This window comes from Camelus bactrianus, chromosome 1, assembly GCF_048773025.1.
Source record: "Camelus bactrianus isolate YW-2024 breed Bactrian camel chromosome 1, ASM4877302v1, whole genome shotgun sequence".
NCBI lineage: Eukaryota > Metazoa > Chordata > Mammalia > Artiodactyla > Camelidae > Camelus > Camelus bactrianus.
The window spans coordinates 53,476,477-53,494,583 of NC_133539.1; the positions used below are offsets into that span (position 1 = coordinate 53,476,477).

Sequence of the window (18,107 nt, forward strand, 5' to 3'; positions counted from 1 at the left end):
TATTGAAAATATCGTCAGTGAGACTGTTAAAAATGAAATTTTAAAGGTTGGATTGGAACACTGTTTCCACTTTTCCCTTAACTTATCAGTAGAGCAATGCGGTTTCAACCTGCCAAGATTAACCAGGAAGTGAATCTCTATGGGAGCTCATGTACAAGGATAGAGGGTTGGAAGGACCAGTGCTAGAAACCTGCCCAGTGACTGATGAACTCCTACACTTGGTGGAGTAGGGGAGTGGCAGTGAGGCAGGTGGGCCCTGTTCAGAAAAGCAACTGAGTCTTCCTTGCAAGTAAAGTCCTGTGGTTAGATGTGTCTCATACTTCACGGTGTTACAAATGTAAATACAGGTTCTGGTTCTATAGATTTAGGAAGATGCCCCAGGTGCTGCTGCTGCTGCCACTGGTCTATGAATCACACTGCTCTTTTGCCTTTGAGATGGAAGATGGTGCTGCAGTTTCCTTTATCTTTTAAAGAATCTCATAAAGGAGCTCGTAAACATCTAGGATCTCTTCTGGGAAACAACAGGGTTAGGTTGGGACACATGAGATTCTCTTTCCATCTAGTTTTGTCACCTTCAGTCTATAGTCTTTCTTTTTTTCCCCAAAAGACAGAAATTACAGAGCAAGACCCCAAGGCTAGTATACTCTCTCCTCTCAAGATGCACACTTACATGAACGACCATAATTACCCAAAAGTAAGAATCAATTGCCCCCCAAAAAACACTTGTTTCATGGAACCTACATGGTGAAGGTAAATGTTTTGGGGACAGTTAGTCAAAGTCCCATCACTGGAGCACCAGAATTTCAAATCCCCCTTGCCTCTTGTTGCCATTTCAGATCATTCAGGCCACAGACTCACTGAGGGAGGATCTTTTCCCCCTTGCCATTTCACTTTCTCAGTGCCAAAGAGCTACTGTGGCTTCCAAAGAATCAAATTCTCCTTCCTCTCCTCCCCTGGAAGCTCATGCTCCCAGTGAAATGTCACAAATAAAGTGGAAGCAAGCCTTTCCCAGGCTAGACTTGTAAACAGACAGCAAGAGTGCCATTCTTCACCAGGAAACTGACCCACAGAGCTTACTGGACTCAGTTAAAGAGATTGAGAAGAAGGTCAGCTAAGAAAACAAAGGGAACTCTTTTCATAGTTACTCCTGATAGAGCTCCACCAACCCAGAAGCAAAGACTTGTCCAAGGCAAAGGAAGTAAAAAAGAGGGCACATTAGGTGAGGTCCAGGAAAGCAATGGACTCTCACAGGTGACTTCTTTGCATGCTCTGTTTGTCTATCTTCTTTCCCAGAGAATAACTGTTTCTGTATTTATTCTCTATTCTTACTACCTGCCCCCTCTATTTCCACCCTGAAATGTCTACTAAAAAGTAATGCTTTAAAAACTCCATTTCTTTTGAGCCACAAACACAAAGAAGCATGCATATATCATAGAGATATACGGGTAATAAGAGTGCCTCTCATAGACATAGACTTCTGTGCATATAAAGTGTGAAAATATAAGAATACCTTTTTCCTTCTGAATTAACATTTAGATACTTATCTAACCCTTTGATGACTATAGCTTAAGATATAGGTGATGCTGACTTAGAAAGGCCTTACAAAGTTCGTGAACATTGACACAGAAACTTATACACCCCAGGTACTCACTTTTCCCATATTCAGTCTTATAGTCAGTGAAAACAAATCTTTCCAGGGATAGCATAAATTTACATAGAGTGCTTCACTTGCAAAGGGTTAATGGTGTTAGGGAATGTGAATGCTAGCAGTTGAGATGGCATGCTTATGTGTTTGAAAAAACATTTTCTGCATCATGTCCAAATCTGTTTGCAAACAGATAAATTACTCTATAAATCTTATTACTCCATGTGGATAAATCACACATGCAGGTTTTACAGGGCTGGAGACCTAGGAGGGAAAATATACTTTGGATAGTAGGATTTAGGGGTTCACAATACTAAGGAAATGAAGAAAGGAGTACTTACACATTAGGATTTTCTTGGTTTTTACAGTCCACAGAAACACACACACACACACCACAACACGCACAACACACACACATTCCTCTCTAACAAGGCAAGAGATCCCAAAGCAGGACACTGTGACAGCCAACCAAATTTATTTCTGAGAAAAGGAAAGAAAACTTTGCTGCTGTAGGCAGCTCTGCTACAGAACTGCTCCCTGATGCCCCAGGGTTTATGCACTATCAGCTCCTTGCACACAGATTAGAGGTTTACCTTCTATTGGACACTGCTTTTTATTGCCACAACAAGCAATATTAGCTAGATAGACAGACTGACACTAGGTCATTTTATTTGGATGGAATGAGATTTTAAAGGCTCTCCAAGGAGAACAGTTTCTCTTCTTCTATTCATTTATTTATTTAAGTACCTGATAGAAATTCAGGAAAGCTCTAAAAAAAAGGACAAGGGGTACATACAATGGGTGGAGAGGGGAGAGGAAGAAGATACACAGAAAAACAAGCTTGGAGCTTTTGAGAAATAGAATCACAGCTAGGTTTCATCTGAGTTTCTCCAGCTCACTGTCCCTTATAGGGGTCAAACTCCCAAGGACTTGGTACTCTTCCTTTCCAAATTTCAATCCCAAATTACATTTCAGAGTTTGGCAGAGCTGCACAGAGATAAAATTTTGAGGTCAATAATCAATTTGAAATATCCATTTTATGCCAGGTTAATGCTTTCCTAACCTCTGTGCTTAACACTCCTATTCTTAAATATCAGTGATTTGGCAAATTCCTTTTTTTCCCCCCTTCTCTTCATTCTTGTGTTAATTTCTATCCACATTCCAGAAAAGGCTCAGTAGCCAACCAAAGTTCTAAGATTGATTTATTGCCCTGGATGTCAATTAGAAAATCCTTACTGAAAGTCTCCTATCCGAACCACTGCTGGGGCAGAGTGAGAGCCTTGATGTGCGTAGGTATTCTCACACACACACACACACACACACACCCCAAGGAGAATGCAATACTGTGTACCACTCTCTGAGAGCCATAATTTAACAACTCTTCTTTCCCAATTAAGGAACCCCAACAAAACTCTTAAGTGCAAAGCATCTGCGATTACAAAAGCAAGAACACTGCCCAAATGTCACCAACATAGATGAAGTTAGGCTTTCTCAGTAAGAAAAACAAGACCCCAAGATCCAAACAACGTTTAACCAACCCTGCTGATCCCTGACAGGGAACAAAATCCCCTTGAAATTTGTTGGCAGATACCTTGGCCAGTCGGCGGTAAAAGGCATATGCGCGCGCGTGTACACACACACACACACACACACACACACACACACACGCACGCACACACACCACAAGCCTGTAGCATCAGGAGCTGGAGTTCAAGGAGATCACTCACTCACACACACACACACACACACACACACACACACACACACACACAATCGCGCGCAGCAGAAAAGTTGCCCGAAAGCCCTACCTGAGGATGGCCGTGTCCCCCTGCCTCACGGTGATGTTGTCGGTGCCTCGGTTAAAATCCACGCTGCGAACGGGCAGTCCTGTGGGAAGAAGGCAGAGCAATCTCAGTAGGACCAGCGGCAACTGTTTCCGATCGGGCTGAACTCTAGCGACCATGGTGGCCACGCCGAGGTGCGGGTCGCGGGCGACTCTGGAGGGTGTGCGCGTGCTGCTCGCGCCGAGAGGGCTTTACAAACAGAGGGCTTTCATCCACGGCAAAGGCAGAACGGGCTTTGCCAATTTGCGGTCCTTTCCACTTGGCCTCTCTCTTTGCCTGGCTCAGCCTCTTTTCCCTCTTAAGACTTAACAAAGCCCTCGTAAAACCCGAGCAGAGATGGGAAAAAGTCAAAGGAACAAAATTTCAAAGAAGAGAGTACAAATATAAAAAACCCTCTAGAAAAAGGTGACGAGAAGCCGGCAAAAAGGAAGGTGTTCTCTGGTCCCTCGGTGGCTGGATGCTCCTTTGCCAGTGTCTGAGCTGAGCCTCTTCCCTCTGTAACCCACTTTCCCAGGCAGGCGGGCGAGGGAGCCGGCACTCAGCCTGCCAGCGAGTGTAACGAAACCCACAAGGCAGCGGCGGCAGCCCAGAGTCTCTCTCCCCCTCCTCCCTTTCCTGTTTCTCCTTCCAGTCCCTCCCTCCCTCAGCTCAGCACCTCCCCCCGCCCCCACGGGTTTCAGCAGCCCCTCCACGTCATCCCTCCGCCCTCCCCTCAGCGTGGCCCCTCGCTTTGCACAACTGCCCCCTTCAGCAGCAGCCAGCCTCAATGAAAGCCTGATGTGCCTTTAGGTTGTCAGGACAACAGCTCCATCTGAGGCCTGGCTGATTTCCTTAAGAGGGGATGGAGTTTGGAGGCACTGTGCACGAAAAAAATGGGAGAAGGAGAGAGACTCAAGCTATAAAAGAACAGGAGAAAGAGTCCAGGGAAGGAGAGGCAGAGAGTGAAGAAATCAGGAAAAGGAGATGAGAAGGAGAGAAGACAAACCCTGACAGACAAGGGAGTGAAACAGAGGACAGGAAAGCACGGGGTGTCAGTCGGATCACAGCTGAAAGATGGGATGAGGAATGCAAAGCAGAGAAGAAACTTGACAGTGGAGTAGAAGATTAAAAGCCAAAGTCTATTTCCAAACTAAATATTCCTGGCAACTGGCTTTTCATGCTCACATCTTGTTCGTTCTTTCCTCTCTCCTGCACTTTCTTTCACAGGCTTAAAAAGGTTTACTTTCTCTCCTTCTTTTATCCCCTCCCCCACTTGGAGCCCCCTTATGAAAGATGGATTGGAGACAATGCTGGTATTGAGTGGTCTGGGGTGTGAATGCTTGGTTTGTCTTTTCCAAGTGCTAGCCTCAGCAGCTGATCCCTGATCCCTAAATCAACCTCACTCTCCAGGAAATCCTTATTCAGTCCTACACATGAGGAATGTTATTAAGGATCACTGTTTCAGCATCACATTGCTGTTGCTTCCCAGGTTTCTACTGGGACTTGCTTCTGGAAATATCCATATACAAGGAAGATGATTTGTGTATCAGAAAGCTTGTCACTTTCAGGGTGACGCTAAGGCTGTCTATAGCACTGTGGTGAATGGAAGACAGGTTACTATCATTTGTCATTCCTTCTGCTCCATGAGTCAAGCCAAGTGATAAGGGCCATAAGGGGCTAACATTGTTGGTCACCCATGTGAGAGCCCCGAACTGTTAGAGACATCGCCCTCAGGACCGATGCTGAGGATAAAAGATAGGAGTGGACCAACCCAAAACTTTTTTTTTTTCTTTTCTTTTTGTTTTTTTTGAATAGTTAAAGTATTCACATGGTGCAAAAATCAAGTGGTACAGAATGCTGTAGAGGGAACTGTAATTATCTTTCCTCTCCCTGTCTTTGGGCAACCCATATCTCCTATTTGGAGGCAACAAATATTTCCAGGTTCTTATACATTTTTCCCTAAATATCCCATGTGCATACAAGTAAATGCACACACACAAAAATTATGCCCACCCTTCTTATTTACACAAACAATTAGCCATGGACATTTGAAAAAGAAAAAAAAAAAGACATATGTTTAGGATTCCTTATCAAGCCCTACCAGAGTACAAGCCTAAGGAGGCACTTACTGTGCTGACACCTGCCTTGTCCTCCCAGAATATTCAAAGATATTTATCTGCCACATTTTATCAGCTTAAAAGGTAGATTCACACTTATAGATAAGTGAAGAAAGGAAGGAATATCTTTTGTTTTTTAAGAAAAGAACTGAAGGATTGGAATCCAAAATGTCACAAATTCAAGATTGGTAGAGTTCAATTAATTTTGCTTGTACTATGCATTACATTTATCTAAATCAAGTTGTCCTATATTGAGGCTGATAAAGAGTCCCCAGATAATACACCAATAATGTTCTATCACTAATTTGTAACTTAGCTGTTAAAAACTTGGAATCCACTTTGCCACAGAAAAAAAATGGTTATGTCAAGTGCTGGCTGAACTACAAAAAATATAATCCCGTGGTTCCCAGTAGCAATGGGAAAATAAGCTTCAAGTGCCAAATGGAGATGGAAGGATTACATAAGTCTATGTGAAGAGTCCAAGGAAAATAGCACCCACCACACCCCCCACTGCTGCCAGCAAGCTTCACAATCCTTGGCAGGATTCTTCTGAGCTTTTAGAGATGAAGGGTTGGCCTAGACAAGCACTTATATATATAGCATTTCTTGGGGTGGGTGGTTTTTCTCCATTGTCAGGAGGAATAAAAGAAAGACATAAAGGACTGGGGCTACTTGAATGTCTATTTCCACTGATGATGGTAGGTGAATGGTTTGACTCTTTGTAGGAGAACTAGATACTGAGGAGAAGGATCAGACATATCAAGAGTATGAAAATTCTCTTGTATCAGTGGACTACATTTTGAGTGAAGAAAGGAAGGGGTTTTACCAGGGCAAGGAGAAAGTATGGTGGGGTTGTGGCATATTGTTTGCAGTAGATGCCTATACTTGGTTGTTGACTATACAAGTAATCTCAAGTTACCAGTAGGACTCGTCTGGTCCTAGGATGAAGCATAAAGTTTAACACACTGGGGTACGAATTAACTCACACCAAAGTACTAGGAATTTGTAGCAAGTCAATCAGATCTTGAGTTTGTCTCTATACTCACTCTGAGAAAAGGAAGAATTAAATTCATCCAGATTATAATCAGGATCGTAATAGACCTATGCCTAGCTTACCCAAGAGGATAAAATTAGAAGTACATATCTATATAGAGAAAATCATACAATGTAATTAAAGTCTTTTAAAAATAATTTCATTATTTAAAAGTCCATTTCTTGGCAACTTTTGTTGAACTAAATTGACTTACTATGTTCACTGGAAGTAAAACACAAAAAGAAGACTACAGTTTCAAAATTCTCTAATATAGACTGATAGTGCAGATTGGATTTCTGAACAATTTCAAAATCATGAAGGTTATTATGTAAATTAATTGTTTGGTATTTATCATTTATGTCAAGGTGGTGCTTCAAATACAACTTTCTAACCCAACCCTTGGCTTAATGAGAACAGTCTGTAATTGATGAATATAAGAAAAAAGGGATGTTGGGGTGTCCAAGCCCACTCACGTGGGTAATCTCACCATTTACATGATAATGACTCTATTTGTGGGTATACTACACTTCTTTTTCAACTTTATGTTCTCTCAGAGTCCTTCCCCTTTTCATTCCCTCATAGACTCCTTCTGGTTTTCTCTCCTCTGTGATCTCTCACTAAGATCTAATACATTCCAATAAATCTAACAGTCAACATCCATTGAGTAACTTATCTCATCTTAATAGTCACTCCCTCAAATCGACTGCAACATTAATTCCTCTGCTTGCTTTCCTACAAAATGTAGAGTAGGAAACAAAGAGTTGAGTTACTGAAATTTATACAAGCTATTTTCCTGTAAACTACTATATACATTCTTCCAAAAGGGCTGGCAAAATGATCATTCTTCCAGGTTATTTATGAGGCAAGTATGGCTGTTAGCCATGTGACACAGTCATCATCACCCAAGTAAGATGATCTTAACTACTACTTTAAAGTAACATAGTGCTTTTCTGAAAAAGGCTTTGGAAGATTTTGGCACTCTCCGGGTACAAAAGCTGCAGGGAAAACAAAAACTAGCTAACATCTGAGTACCCTAAGAGGCATGAAAGGTTTATTCTTCTTTTTAGCTTTGTAAAGTAATAAGCTCACAGGAAATCCAGATGCAGCCTGGAATGTACAACTAATTTAGCTACATCGGTTGCATTTTATGCTAAACATGTCTTTAATATTATTAATATACCACTCTGCATTTCTACAGTTGTATGGTCTTAATCATAATAACGCCATGCCTGTACTTTATTTACATAAGTAGAATTAGCATTTCCATATGAACCAGAAATTCAGAATTGTTAATACTTCTCCTTAGGATTCCTGCTATGACATTCTCGATGATTTCATCATAATTTAGCAATATTCAAGTCTCTCGGTTTATGCTCATAAGCATGGCACTATCTTGTGTGAATTTCCTTTGGAATGTGGATACTTTGAATACAATAGCTTCATTCCCATGTGTCTCATTGCCTAACAAAATCAATCAGCTTCAAGTCAGTTAAACATTGTTCAGATCCTTACTATAGAACCCTCAGTGATGTAAAGCATTCAGTCTACACTCTGCACAATTAAAAATTGCTCTTTCATGGTTTGTTTTTAGTTCACTGTTACCATGTTGGTCTTCTGCCTCAGATCTGTCCAAGCTTTCACAAAGTCTTCGAGATTCTTGAGCAGCTGCTTGGGTCCTCCCCCACCATCCACCTTACTGTCATAGTAGACCACCATTTCACAGACATGTATGCACTAGTCCTTGGACTTTCCTCTTTTTTAGATTGTCCACTCTGCCACCAAGTACAAAGAGGTGGCAACTGCCAAGTCATGCTGATCTGCAATGCTGCTGCTCTTTTTGATCTACCCCTCACATATGGGAAGAGCAGTGCAACATCTGGAAAGATGGTGGTGGCAGCACCTTCAGCATAGCAAGATGTTAGCACAAGCAGGTAATCAGGCAAGTATATCCTCTATTTGTGGTTGCTGTAATGACTTGATTTCCTATCATCAGAAAACAGGCCAAGGAGAAAGGAGGAAGAGTGAGTGGGGGCAAGTGTGAAATTCCATATACTGACATGCCTGGTAAGTTTATGACTCATTCACTCAATACACTTTCATTGATACGGGAGTGAATCAAGACAGACCAAGACTCTGTTCTCATAGAACTTACATCCTTAATGCAGAAACACACACTAGACAGGTAAATACACATTAATGTTATTTTGGAGAGTAAATCCCATGGAGAAAAATATGTGTGATACAGAGAAAATGGGCTGCAGGTGTGGGGAGGGAAATGTATGTCCTGAAATTTAAGGTGGCAGTCATGCAAATATCAGCAAAAAGATCTTTCCAGATAAAAGAAATGGCATGTGCAAAGGGCCTGAAGCAGGAATGGGTATGTCATACCCCAAAAACCAAGCCAACAATAAATCTAAAAAGTAGTTTGTGTGTACGTTGTGGGAAATAGTTGGAAAAAGCAGATAAGATTAGAAATTGAGGAGGGGTCATAATGAAGAGATTCTGAGGTAAGAAATTTAGATTTTATTCTAGTGACTTGACTGGCCGGTAAAAGTTTTTAAGCAAGGGACTGACATGATCTTTTTTACTTTTTAGAATGGTTGCTCTGAATAACATACAGACGATGGACTGTAGAAGGACAACAGTGGAAGCAAGGAGATAAACAGAAGGAAATCTTAGTCAACCTAGTGTGGCAACTGGCTTGGAGTGGGGGGTAGCAATGGAAATGGAGAGAAAATTGAGTTAACTAGTTTTGTTCATGATGGGAAGACCCTCCACATTTAGGCCATGTTCTATCACAAGTGATCAGTGTTTTCCACATCCCAGCCCTCTCCCTTACTATACTAGTTCAATTCTGGTGTTCCCTTGCAGGAAGCCACCAGTCATCCAGTAAGAGCTAACAGAATACCAAGTAGATAGTTTATGCTAGCTGGTCAGGAAAAAAAAAAAAAAAAAAAAACCCAGAACAAAACAACCAAACAAAACAAAAACCTGTGTCCCAGTTGGTGCTTTTCTTCAGGTATGAACTTTGCTTACCCTTCATACAGTTATCACATGTTGACTAAATGTCAGTATAAGGAAGAGTTTTGTTATAGATTAGAAGTACCTAACAAGATGAGCCGATGCTATTTAACTGCTAAACTTCACTAAATATTTTCTTACATACCTAATATCTATATTTATTTAGCAGGCAATAGCTATCCTACTAAATCTAAACAGAATGCCTAGTTAAATATCTTGAGGCTATAAATCATGTAAATAACACTAATATGTTTTCTCAAGAGTTTCTGACAATATTGAGCTTCAGGGCAAGTCTAGTGTTAGGTCGTTACATTATTCAAAGGGTCCAAGAAGTTTGCCTGCTTAAAAGTATCTTCCTTTCATACCTATAAATCTCATTCTCAGCCCTCTCTGCTTTTACCAGTGAATGCAGAACTGCCTCTACTAATGCTAGGAAGAGGATTCACAAGTGTCTAATCAGACGTGTTACCATGTATAAAGCAATTCAAAGCAACTGATTAAAATAATTAATATTTTTGAGGCTTACCATATGACAGGCACTGTGCTAAGTGCTGGAGAAGTAACAAAGTACAGAATTGACACCTGGCCCTAATGCAATTGAATGAAAGGTATGCCACTGAAAGCCCTTCCCAGAGAGGGGCTAAACATCATCACTGTACAATTATAAAGCAGGCCTTTCAAACCTGTGCTCCATTATAAAGCAGGACCAAAATCAATTACTACATATGTCCAACCCTCTCTGGTGCTGAGAAATACTGCAAAATAATAAAATTCGGAATTCTTACCTTCAAGGAACCCAGGAACTCAAACCAAGATGGAGAAGTAAGGTGAATACAGATGAAACAGAGACTAAGATGGACCAGTGAGGAATAGAAGACTAAGCTGTAAGGGAGCAGAATCAAAACACATGGTGGCTCAGAAAAGGTGATCAAGAAAGAGGCTTCTTGGAGAGAATGGTATATTAGGTAACCCATAGCAAATATGTAAGAGGAGGATGGAGGAAGGCAACATCTTGTGCAAAGGATAGCCCAGAGAACCGGCCTGAAGCAAAGAATGGAACTGGAGGAAGACTTGTTTGAATAGCAGGGAAAAGGAGAGAGAGAAGGTTGGCATGAGAAACAGCATAATGAAGAATCCTGAATGAAGACCCACACTTCATCGCATCATCTCATACCTAGAAGGTTACTTTAGATTGTGGAGAAGTGAGATGAGACATTGGTCTCTTAGATTATTTTGGCAATGGGAAATTAGAGGTCAGAAGGAAGATGAAGTAGAGAAGCTAGTTCGGAGACAGGTTAATAGGAAAATTGTTGGTGACATGATGAGAAAGAGATAAACATTACTGATTATATTTATACTATTACTTTCTAATAATGATGAGGAATGAAGTCCTCCCCTCAGAGATTTTTGTGTTAGCGGGAAAGGTAAGTTGTAGGAAAGTATGTGGGGGTAGAAATGGAAAAACGTTAGAATGAAAAATGACTGGGTTTTGTAAGCTGGGGTCAGTAAGGGTCTTGACAGGCATGATAATGAGTGTGGCTTTACTCTATATGCAAAACAGAGCCATTAAAAGCTTTGAGTAAGCGAGTGACGATAACCAGACCTGTGTTTTAAGAAGACGATGGTCAGTGGAGTGGAAGATGGACTGGAACAAGTCAAAGTCAGGAAGACCAGTTCTAAGCTTTCTGAAAGAGAACAGGCAAGAGATAATAAAAGCTGGCCACAGGGCAATGACAGCAGAAAGAGAAAAAAGGGGAAGACTTGTAGAGGAATTTCACAGAGGGACTGATGGGACTTGTCAACTAATTGGATATGGAAGTTGAGGAAACAGGAAAGGCAAAAGTATCCTCTACTTTTTTCTAATTATTGTTCGACATTCAGGCTGATAAAATGGGAAGCTTGAGGTTAAGAAGCTAGTTTTGGAGGAAATTTGGAAATTCTACTTTTAGAATTCTGGATTGGTTCCTAAACTGGTACTCAAATAGCTTGTACCTCCAGATGGACATGCTCAGGAAGTTGTCACAGGAATGACATTCTTCATAAGGAGGGTAGTCTCCAAGTTCTGTGATACACTAAGCCCACAAAATCAAGATTTCTCCCCTATTTTTTCTTGTTTTCTCTTTCCTTCTCTCATGTTTTTGTAACTTAAATATGTAAATATAGCACTGAGAAAGTGGCATGTTCTCCAGTAATATGAATCTCATTTTTATTTTTGAAAACATGTACACATAGCAGTTAACTGATTCTGTCTCAAGAAGAAATATAATCTGAACTTGTCTCCCTCTGCTGGTTGTACATTGAGGTATCAAGGGTCTTTTTAAACCAGACTAATAGTAGAAAGAAAAATACCCAATAATAAGTTGTTATGCGCAAGTATGGGACTTTGCAGTTCACGATGCATAGAGACACACACAGTTTTATGTTTTATTTTTCTTCAACCCTATGAGATACACAGCACAAGTATTATTACCCCACTTGTCAGAAAAACACTTTGAGATTTCAAGTCATTAAGCTCTCAAGTGAAATTAGAGATATCAGAGGAAAATCAGGAAGTACACATAATTAAAATAATTGCATAATGTTAAAGCTGCAAAAGACCCAGTAGATCTTCTTGCACAGTCTCCCTATTTTACAGCTGAAACGCAGAAACTTATGAGTTTACACGGTTATTTAGGATCACTGAGATTAGTATTCAGAGAGCACAACTCTCAAAAAGTGCTTTCTATTGTACTGTGCTGCCTGACTAATAGTGTCAGGATGTTAATCCTTTACATCATAGCTGAAACATCTGCACAAGTAGATTAGATTAGAAATGCCTGTTTCTCTAAGGCAAGCTATACACTGCATCAGAACAATCCACAGCTAGGTTAAACTCATAAGCAAGTAAGAAACAAAAGCAATGTACATCAGTTGGACAGATAATAAGGCAAAGACCAATCCTCAATTTGCTGTTTGAATTGATTTGTGCTCTGTCCAGCCCGGGGCTCTAGAACCATGGGCAAAGCTTGAGATGACTTTTAGGGATGCCAGAGTATTACAGATTGTGTCAGCGTAAGAACTGGAGTGGAATTCCTTACCAACTGGCTTCCTGGGGCAGTCTTTTCTTCTTTATATGCCCTCCATAGACAGTCTACTGTAGCTCTTTGGCAACTGACATCCTACTCTCCAAAGTTAACTCCATTCTTAACAGATATTCCTATTCTCTCTTGTCAGAGAAGAAAAAGCTAATTAAAATAATTTATACTTGTGTGTAAGTGACTGCAGAATTCCAGCCTCTGAAGGGATATGATACAAGGAGGGTTTCCTAAACCCAGTAAATCTTTAATAGGTGAAATAAATAGAGAAAATATGTTTAAATGGCAGAGTAGTTTCATAACTCTTGTTTCTTACTGGTAAGAGATAAAGACCAACAACTGTGAAAGTACCTTAAGAAATCTAAAATTAAAAAAATAATAATAATCTATATGATCTTAACCCATTAAATCACAATGTCCCTCCAACAGAGAGAAAAAAACTTAGCTTAGACCATCAATTTTGTGCCTACTAAATCAGTTTTTTATACAGGTAATAAATATTGGTCAGGAATAGAGAAATAATTATATAGCAAAATTTTATATAATAGACATATAAGACATAAACAAATGTAGACAATACAGACAATTCCAAAATAAAGACAATTTCCAATGCAGTTAGTAAATATCCCCAATATCCATATCCAACAATGATTTATCACATAATATTTTATGCAGCCTTTTTTTTCAATAGCAAAATCAAAACTAGAGTCTCTTATTCCTTCAATGGTGTTCTCTTTTTCTACTGTAAGAAAGCGTGAGTATTGATGTTAGGATAGAATCAGGCTGAATAGTGGCTGTAGAAGCCTTTTCTGATGTTTAGAAGCAATGAGAATGAGCTGATACCAGTAATATCTGCTGTTTCAGGAAAAATAGATTATAGGTAGAGATTTGATCTAGGAAATATCCAACTTGGATGTAAGGACTAAGTTTGGGTAGGTAGGACAGTAGAGAAAATGATAAGCAGGTGTGAGGATTTGGATTGTGACAACCCTAAGTAAACAAGAGGGAGTATGAGCCAGCATAAGCAATAAGGAAATGTACAAGGAAGTAAAGGGAAACTTGTAATGTGATCAATTATCTCTTAAAATAGGACATTTTTACTCATCAGCTGATGTGATACATTCTAATGCTGGTACCTGTTTTAATGTGTAAACCAACAGAGTAAAATTATTTTTCTTGGGATAAAAAAATGATCATCTTGCTATTAAGGAGCAATATTAAGTGATAATTCATAACTTCTTTGCATCTCTACCAATTTGGGTTACATTATTTTGGGTTGATAATATTACTAGCAATAATTTTTTGGTTATTTAATTAAATAAGAATTTATTGATCACCAACTATGTAAGTGGGTACTCTGAAAGATCTATGGAAACATTCAGCATGGACTATATGATAAGATCCTTTTGTAAAAAGAAATTTTCCACCCTGTTGGGAAAAGGTCAACAAATAGATTGGTCAATGATTCAAAAATAGTTTATAATTAAGTCTTAAATTTTAAGAAAAGTGCCCTAAATGCAAAGAAACTCAAAACATATGGAGATCACTTCAACCTTCTATGTGTCAGTCAGGATACTATGCACTGAGGTCACAAAGAAGAACAGGATAAGATTCTTGCTTTCAAAGAGTGAACAGCCTGGAAAGATACAGATAGTTAAGCAATGACAGTAAGTATGAACTGTGCACTATGTCCAAGTAAAGGACGCCACCTAATCCAGACTGGAGGGAAAGCTTTCTAAAGAAGGTGGTAACCGAGCTGTTTCCTAAAAGGGGAAGGTAGGACAGGGGGATGGGGTCCTCAAGGATATTTGGGATGTTAACAATTGTAAATTAGTGTAAAGTTCAGGAGGGCCAACCAAAGGGTAAGTGCCAAGTTAGAAGCTAATATCACAGAGCAAGGGAATAGGGCAGGGAAGAAAGTGTTCCCAGCCAGAGAGAATCCATGCTGGGGGAATGGCAGGAAACTCAGTTAGAAAGGAGGGCAGAGATGGATTATAAAGATCTTAAAAGACAGAAAAGGAGAAATCTAAACTTAATGCATTAGTAAACAAGAAGCATTTTATTTGCGGGGAGTGGGGGGCAAATTCTTGAAAGTGCATTTGGTGTAGCAGTTGTATAAAATGGAGGACCCAGCTGGGACTGTCTCAGAAACTCAGGCTTGAAAGGTAAAGACCTTTCAGTGAGGGTGGAGAAGAATAAACGTAAGAGCTCTAAAGGAAGAATCAAAAGGAATCACTGAGTAACTGGATATATGAAATGGATAAGAGGAAGGTATTCAAGATGAGACCCATGAACCCCTCTGAGTTTCTGGAGAATGGGGTCATCATTGATGGAGATCAGGGAGTTGAAAAAGCAGAGTGGAGTGTGCTGGGGACAGGAGTGGGTGAAGGGACTAATTCCTCCTAACCATCCCTCCTAACCCTGTCATTTGGTTAGCTGCTGCTACTGGAGGCAGTGTGCTCCTTAGTGGATTTGGCTGCATCACCTCAATTGGTAAGAGTTTCCCAGACTTGCATAATTAAGAAAGGAAAAATTCCAAAAAGAAAACATACAATCCTTTTGGTATTAATGCTCATATTTATTATTGCTCATAAATAAAATGACATTAATTATTCTCTAATGTCCACTCTAAAAATGTGATATGCACTTTGGAACATATCTGAAATACACATAACACCTGAAGTGGCTGAAATGGACCTTACTCACTGAAGCTTGATTACCCTAAATTTGTTTACTATAATCCTACTTTTTCCTAGTAGTTCTCACTAGATTTCACTCTTGAATTCTTAATCGGAAACAGTCCAGCATATTCTATGCTCACTGAATTTGATTGTTCATCATAATCCTTTGCCTTTGATCTCCTTATATCTTTCTTTATTCTAATCTATTTCTAACTGGGGCCAGGCCATTCAGAAAAAATCTGTACTTCTGAAATGCATTTTGAATATCAAATAAAGTTACAGAATAGTTTTTTTTAATGATAAATAAATAATGACCTTTATGTTGGGAATGCTAGATTGTTTAAATATTAAAGAAGAAACTTACAAAAGACAGCTGTAAGTATGGAGCAGGGCTTTAAGAAAGAATCCAGTAGTGAAACACAGATTGGGGACTGATCAGGATAAAGGTGAGAGTTGAAATGCATGTGCACGTGTGTGTGAGAAGAAAAAGAAGAGTGGAGTCTGAGAGCTGCAACTTGGATACGATTTGCCATGTTGGAACAAGAAAACAGGGAAGAAGCGAGCAAAGTTGTTCCTGGAAAACAGCAGGTCCAGAGGGACTCTCCTTTCATCTGTAGAGCACAAAGTGCTTTCACATTCATTTGTCTTCACTTGACACCCTATTGCACTCCAGAGAGCTCTTTGGAAGAAAGATATTATAAATGGCAGGTATTAAGATAATAAACATAAAAACAATAATAGATACTTAAGACCTTTAAATAGAAGGAGAGTGCTGGCTGTATTCATCACTAAGTGGTTTGGATCAATATCAAAGGATAAGAACTCAGGGTAGAGAAAGGACATTCCTATGTATGTAATGAAGTGATAAACACCCTGAAGGAGAGGGGTGGTCTCCTCTCCAAATGTTCCCTTCTGTCTTATCCGGAGTTACATTAGACCTGCCACTAATTCAACAGATGATTAGAGACATTCATCAACAGATGAATAGAGAGATGATTGCCACGTGTATAATGGGACTTCCATGTTCCCAAGAGAAATTCCAACATTATAGGCCCTAACTTCATCATTAGCAGATGATGAACCTTTATGAAAAGAATGACCTAAATACAAGTTTGATGTTTTTTTTTTCCTAGTAAACAACTGACATGGAATCTATTTCCTAGAATGCCATTTTACAATAGTTACTCCAATGTGCAAATAAGCTTTGAGATTCTGATATTGTCCGAGCATTTGACAAGTGAAAAAGCTTACCTTTGGTAACTAGCACTAAATTATTGCTTTCCCCCCAAAACACTTCAGCCCAACTTGAAAAGCTATGGAACATTATACACCACCATATAGAGGCACACATGCAAAAATATGCCCACCAAAGATATATTAAAAACTGGACAGTTGGTGACTTCATACCCAGTTAGTTATTTGTCTAGTAACTCATTATTAATTCATCTAAAATATAACTATGTAATTGGCAGAATTTAAATTTCAAGTTTGCTTCTTAGAGTTGCCACTAAGTTGCTCAGTTGCCTCCAGATGGGACAAATGAGATACCAGAGAATTGAAGATTGAAACCTTGAGCCCAAGTCTTGGAGAGATGTTTGCAGAAGGAAGGATAATATGTCTGGTGCTATCTTTGGTATAATATGTGGTTTCTGAGCTCAAGTTTTCATATTTGACAAATGCAAATCCTACAGATAGTCAGATATGAGCATGAGATTTGGTATATCCTCACTGTATTTCCAGCCATTTAATTCTAGCTGTCACCTGGACTTGGGGCTATGTACAGCACTGATTCTTTATCATCTCCACTTGCCTAGGCAGAGCCAGACAGAGTGTTATAATGTACTATATGTCAATGGCCCAGCTCTGAGGAGTGCCTGTCCTTACCTGAATTTTAAGAAAAAAAGTTTCCTTAATTTTTAAAGAAAAATATCAAATTTATAGTCTAAGATTTCTGTGTTATCACATGGTAAAGAATTTCAAAGCAAAGAAAAATTTAATTTGCATTCTTTCCTACTGATGAGAATCTAAAATATTTTCCTTTATATGAAACAAAAAAGAGTCTATCTAAGATCATTTCTCTTAAACTATTCTTATATTTCCTAAATCATAAATTTAAATCAAAGAGGTTTAGCTGTACCTCCCATTTTTTTCCTACTGGATGGGGCTATAGCCAGTGTGAAATCTAGCCCTTTCATTTTACAAATGGAATAACTGGATACTTTAAAGGTCTTGCTCGAGGTCACACAATAGATCCTAGCAGAGCCAGAATGGGAACGCATTTCTTCTTATTCTCAGTTCAGAACTCTGATTGAACTATGGTAACAATCAAGCAAAGGGGAACATATATGAGTATGTGCATAAGTGTGTATTTGTATCTGCATGTCATTTTGTTTAGTCTGTTTCCTTGGGTAGAATATCCCTACCCCCCTCCCCTACTCCTTGCTTCCAACTTTTCTTTATGCAGCAAATCCTTACTCCTAAATCAAGACCCAGTTCAAACACCATCTCTTTCTGCCTTCTTGCTCCATCTCAGTCAGTGCCCATCGCTTTATCCTCCTGGTAAGCACTTAAGTCATTTGGGTAGCACAATTGTCAAACATCAGAATTCTTTGCAAATACTTCTGTCTACTTCATCGGAGTAGATTATGATCTATTATCATTATATCATGAACTCTTTAAGGATAGGAACTATATTTGTCTTTGAATGCATGGT

General features: G+C 39.4%; 1 protein-coding gene and 1 pseudogene across 1 annotated transcript in view; one reads left to right on the forward strand and one right to left on the reverse strand.

Moving 5' to 3' along the window:
• LSAMP (limbic system associated membrane protein) overlaps positions 1-4,094 on the reverse strand; it is a 567,085-nt gene extending 562,991 nt beyond the window's left edge. Inside the window, exon 1 of the mRNA XM_010970836.3 lies at positions 3,454-4,094. Coding sequence (XP_010969138.1) covers positions 3,454-3,608 — 155 coding nt within the window. The 5' untranslated portion in view covers positions 3,609-4,094. The remainder of the gene's footprint in view (positions 1-3,453) is intronic.
• Positions 4,095-11,260: 7,166 nt separating this feature from the next.
• Positions 11,261-18,107, forward strand: part of LOC105081663 (alpha-1,3-mannosyl-glycoprotein 4-beta-N-acetylglucosaminyltransferase B pseudogene) — a 66,428-nt pseudogene continuing 59,581 nt past the window's right edge.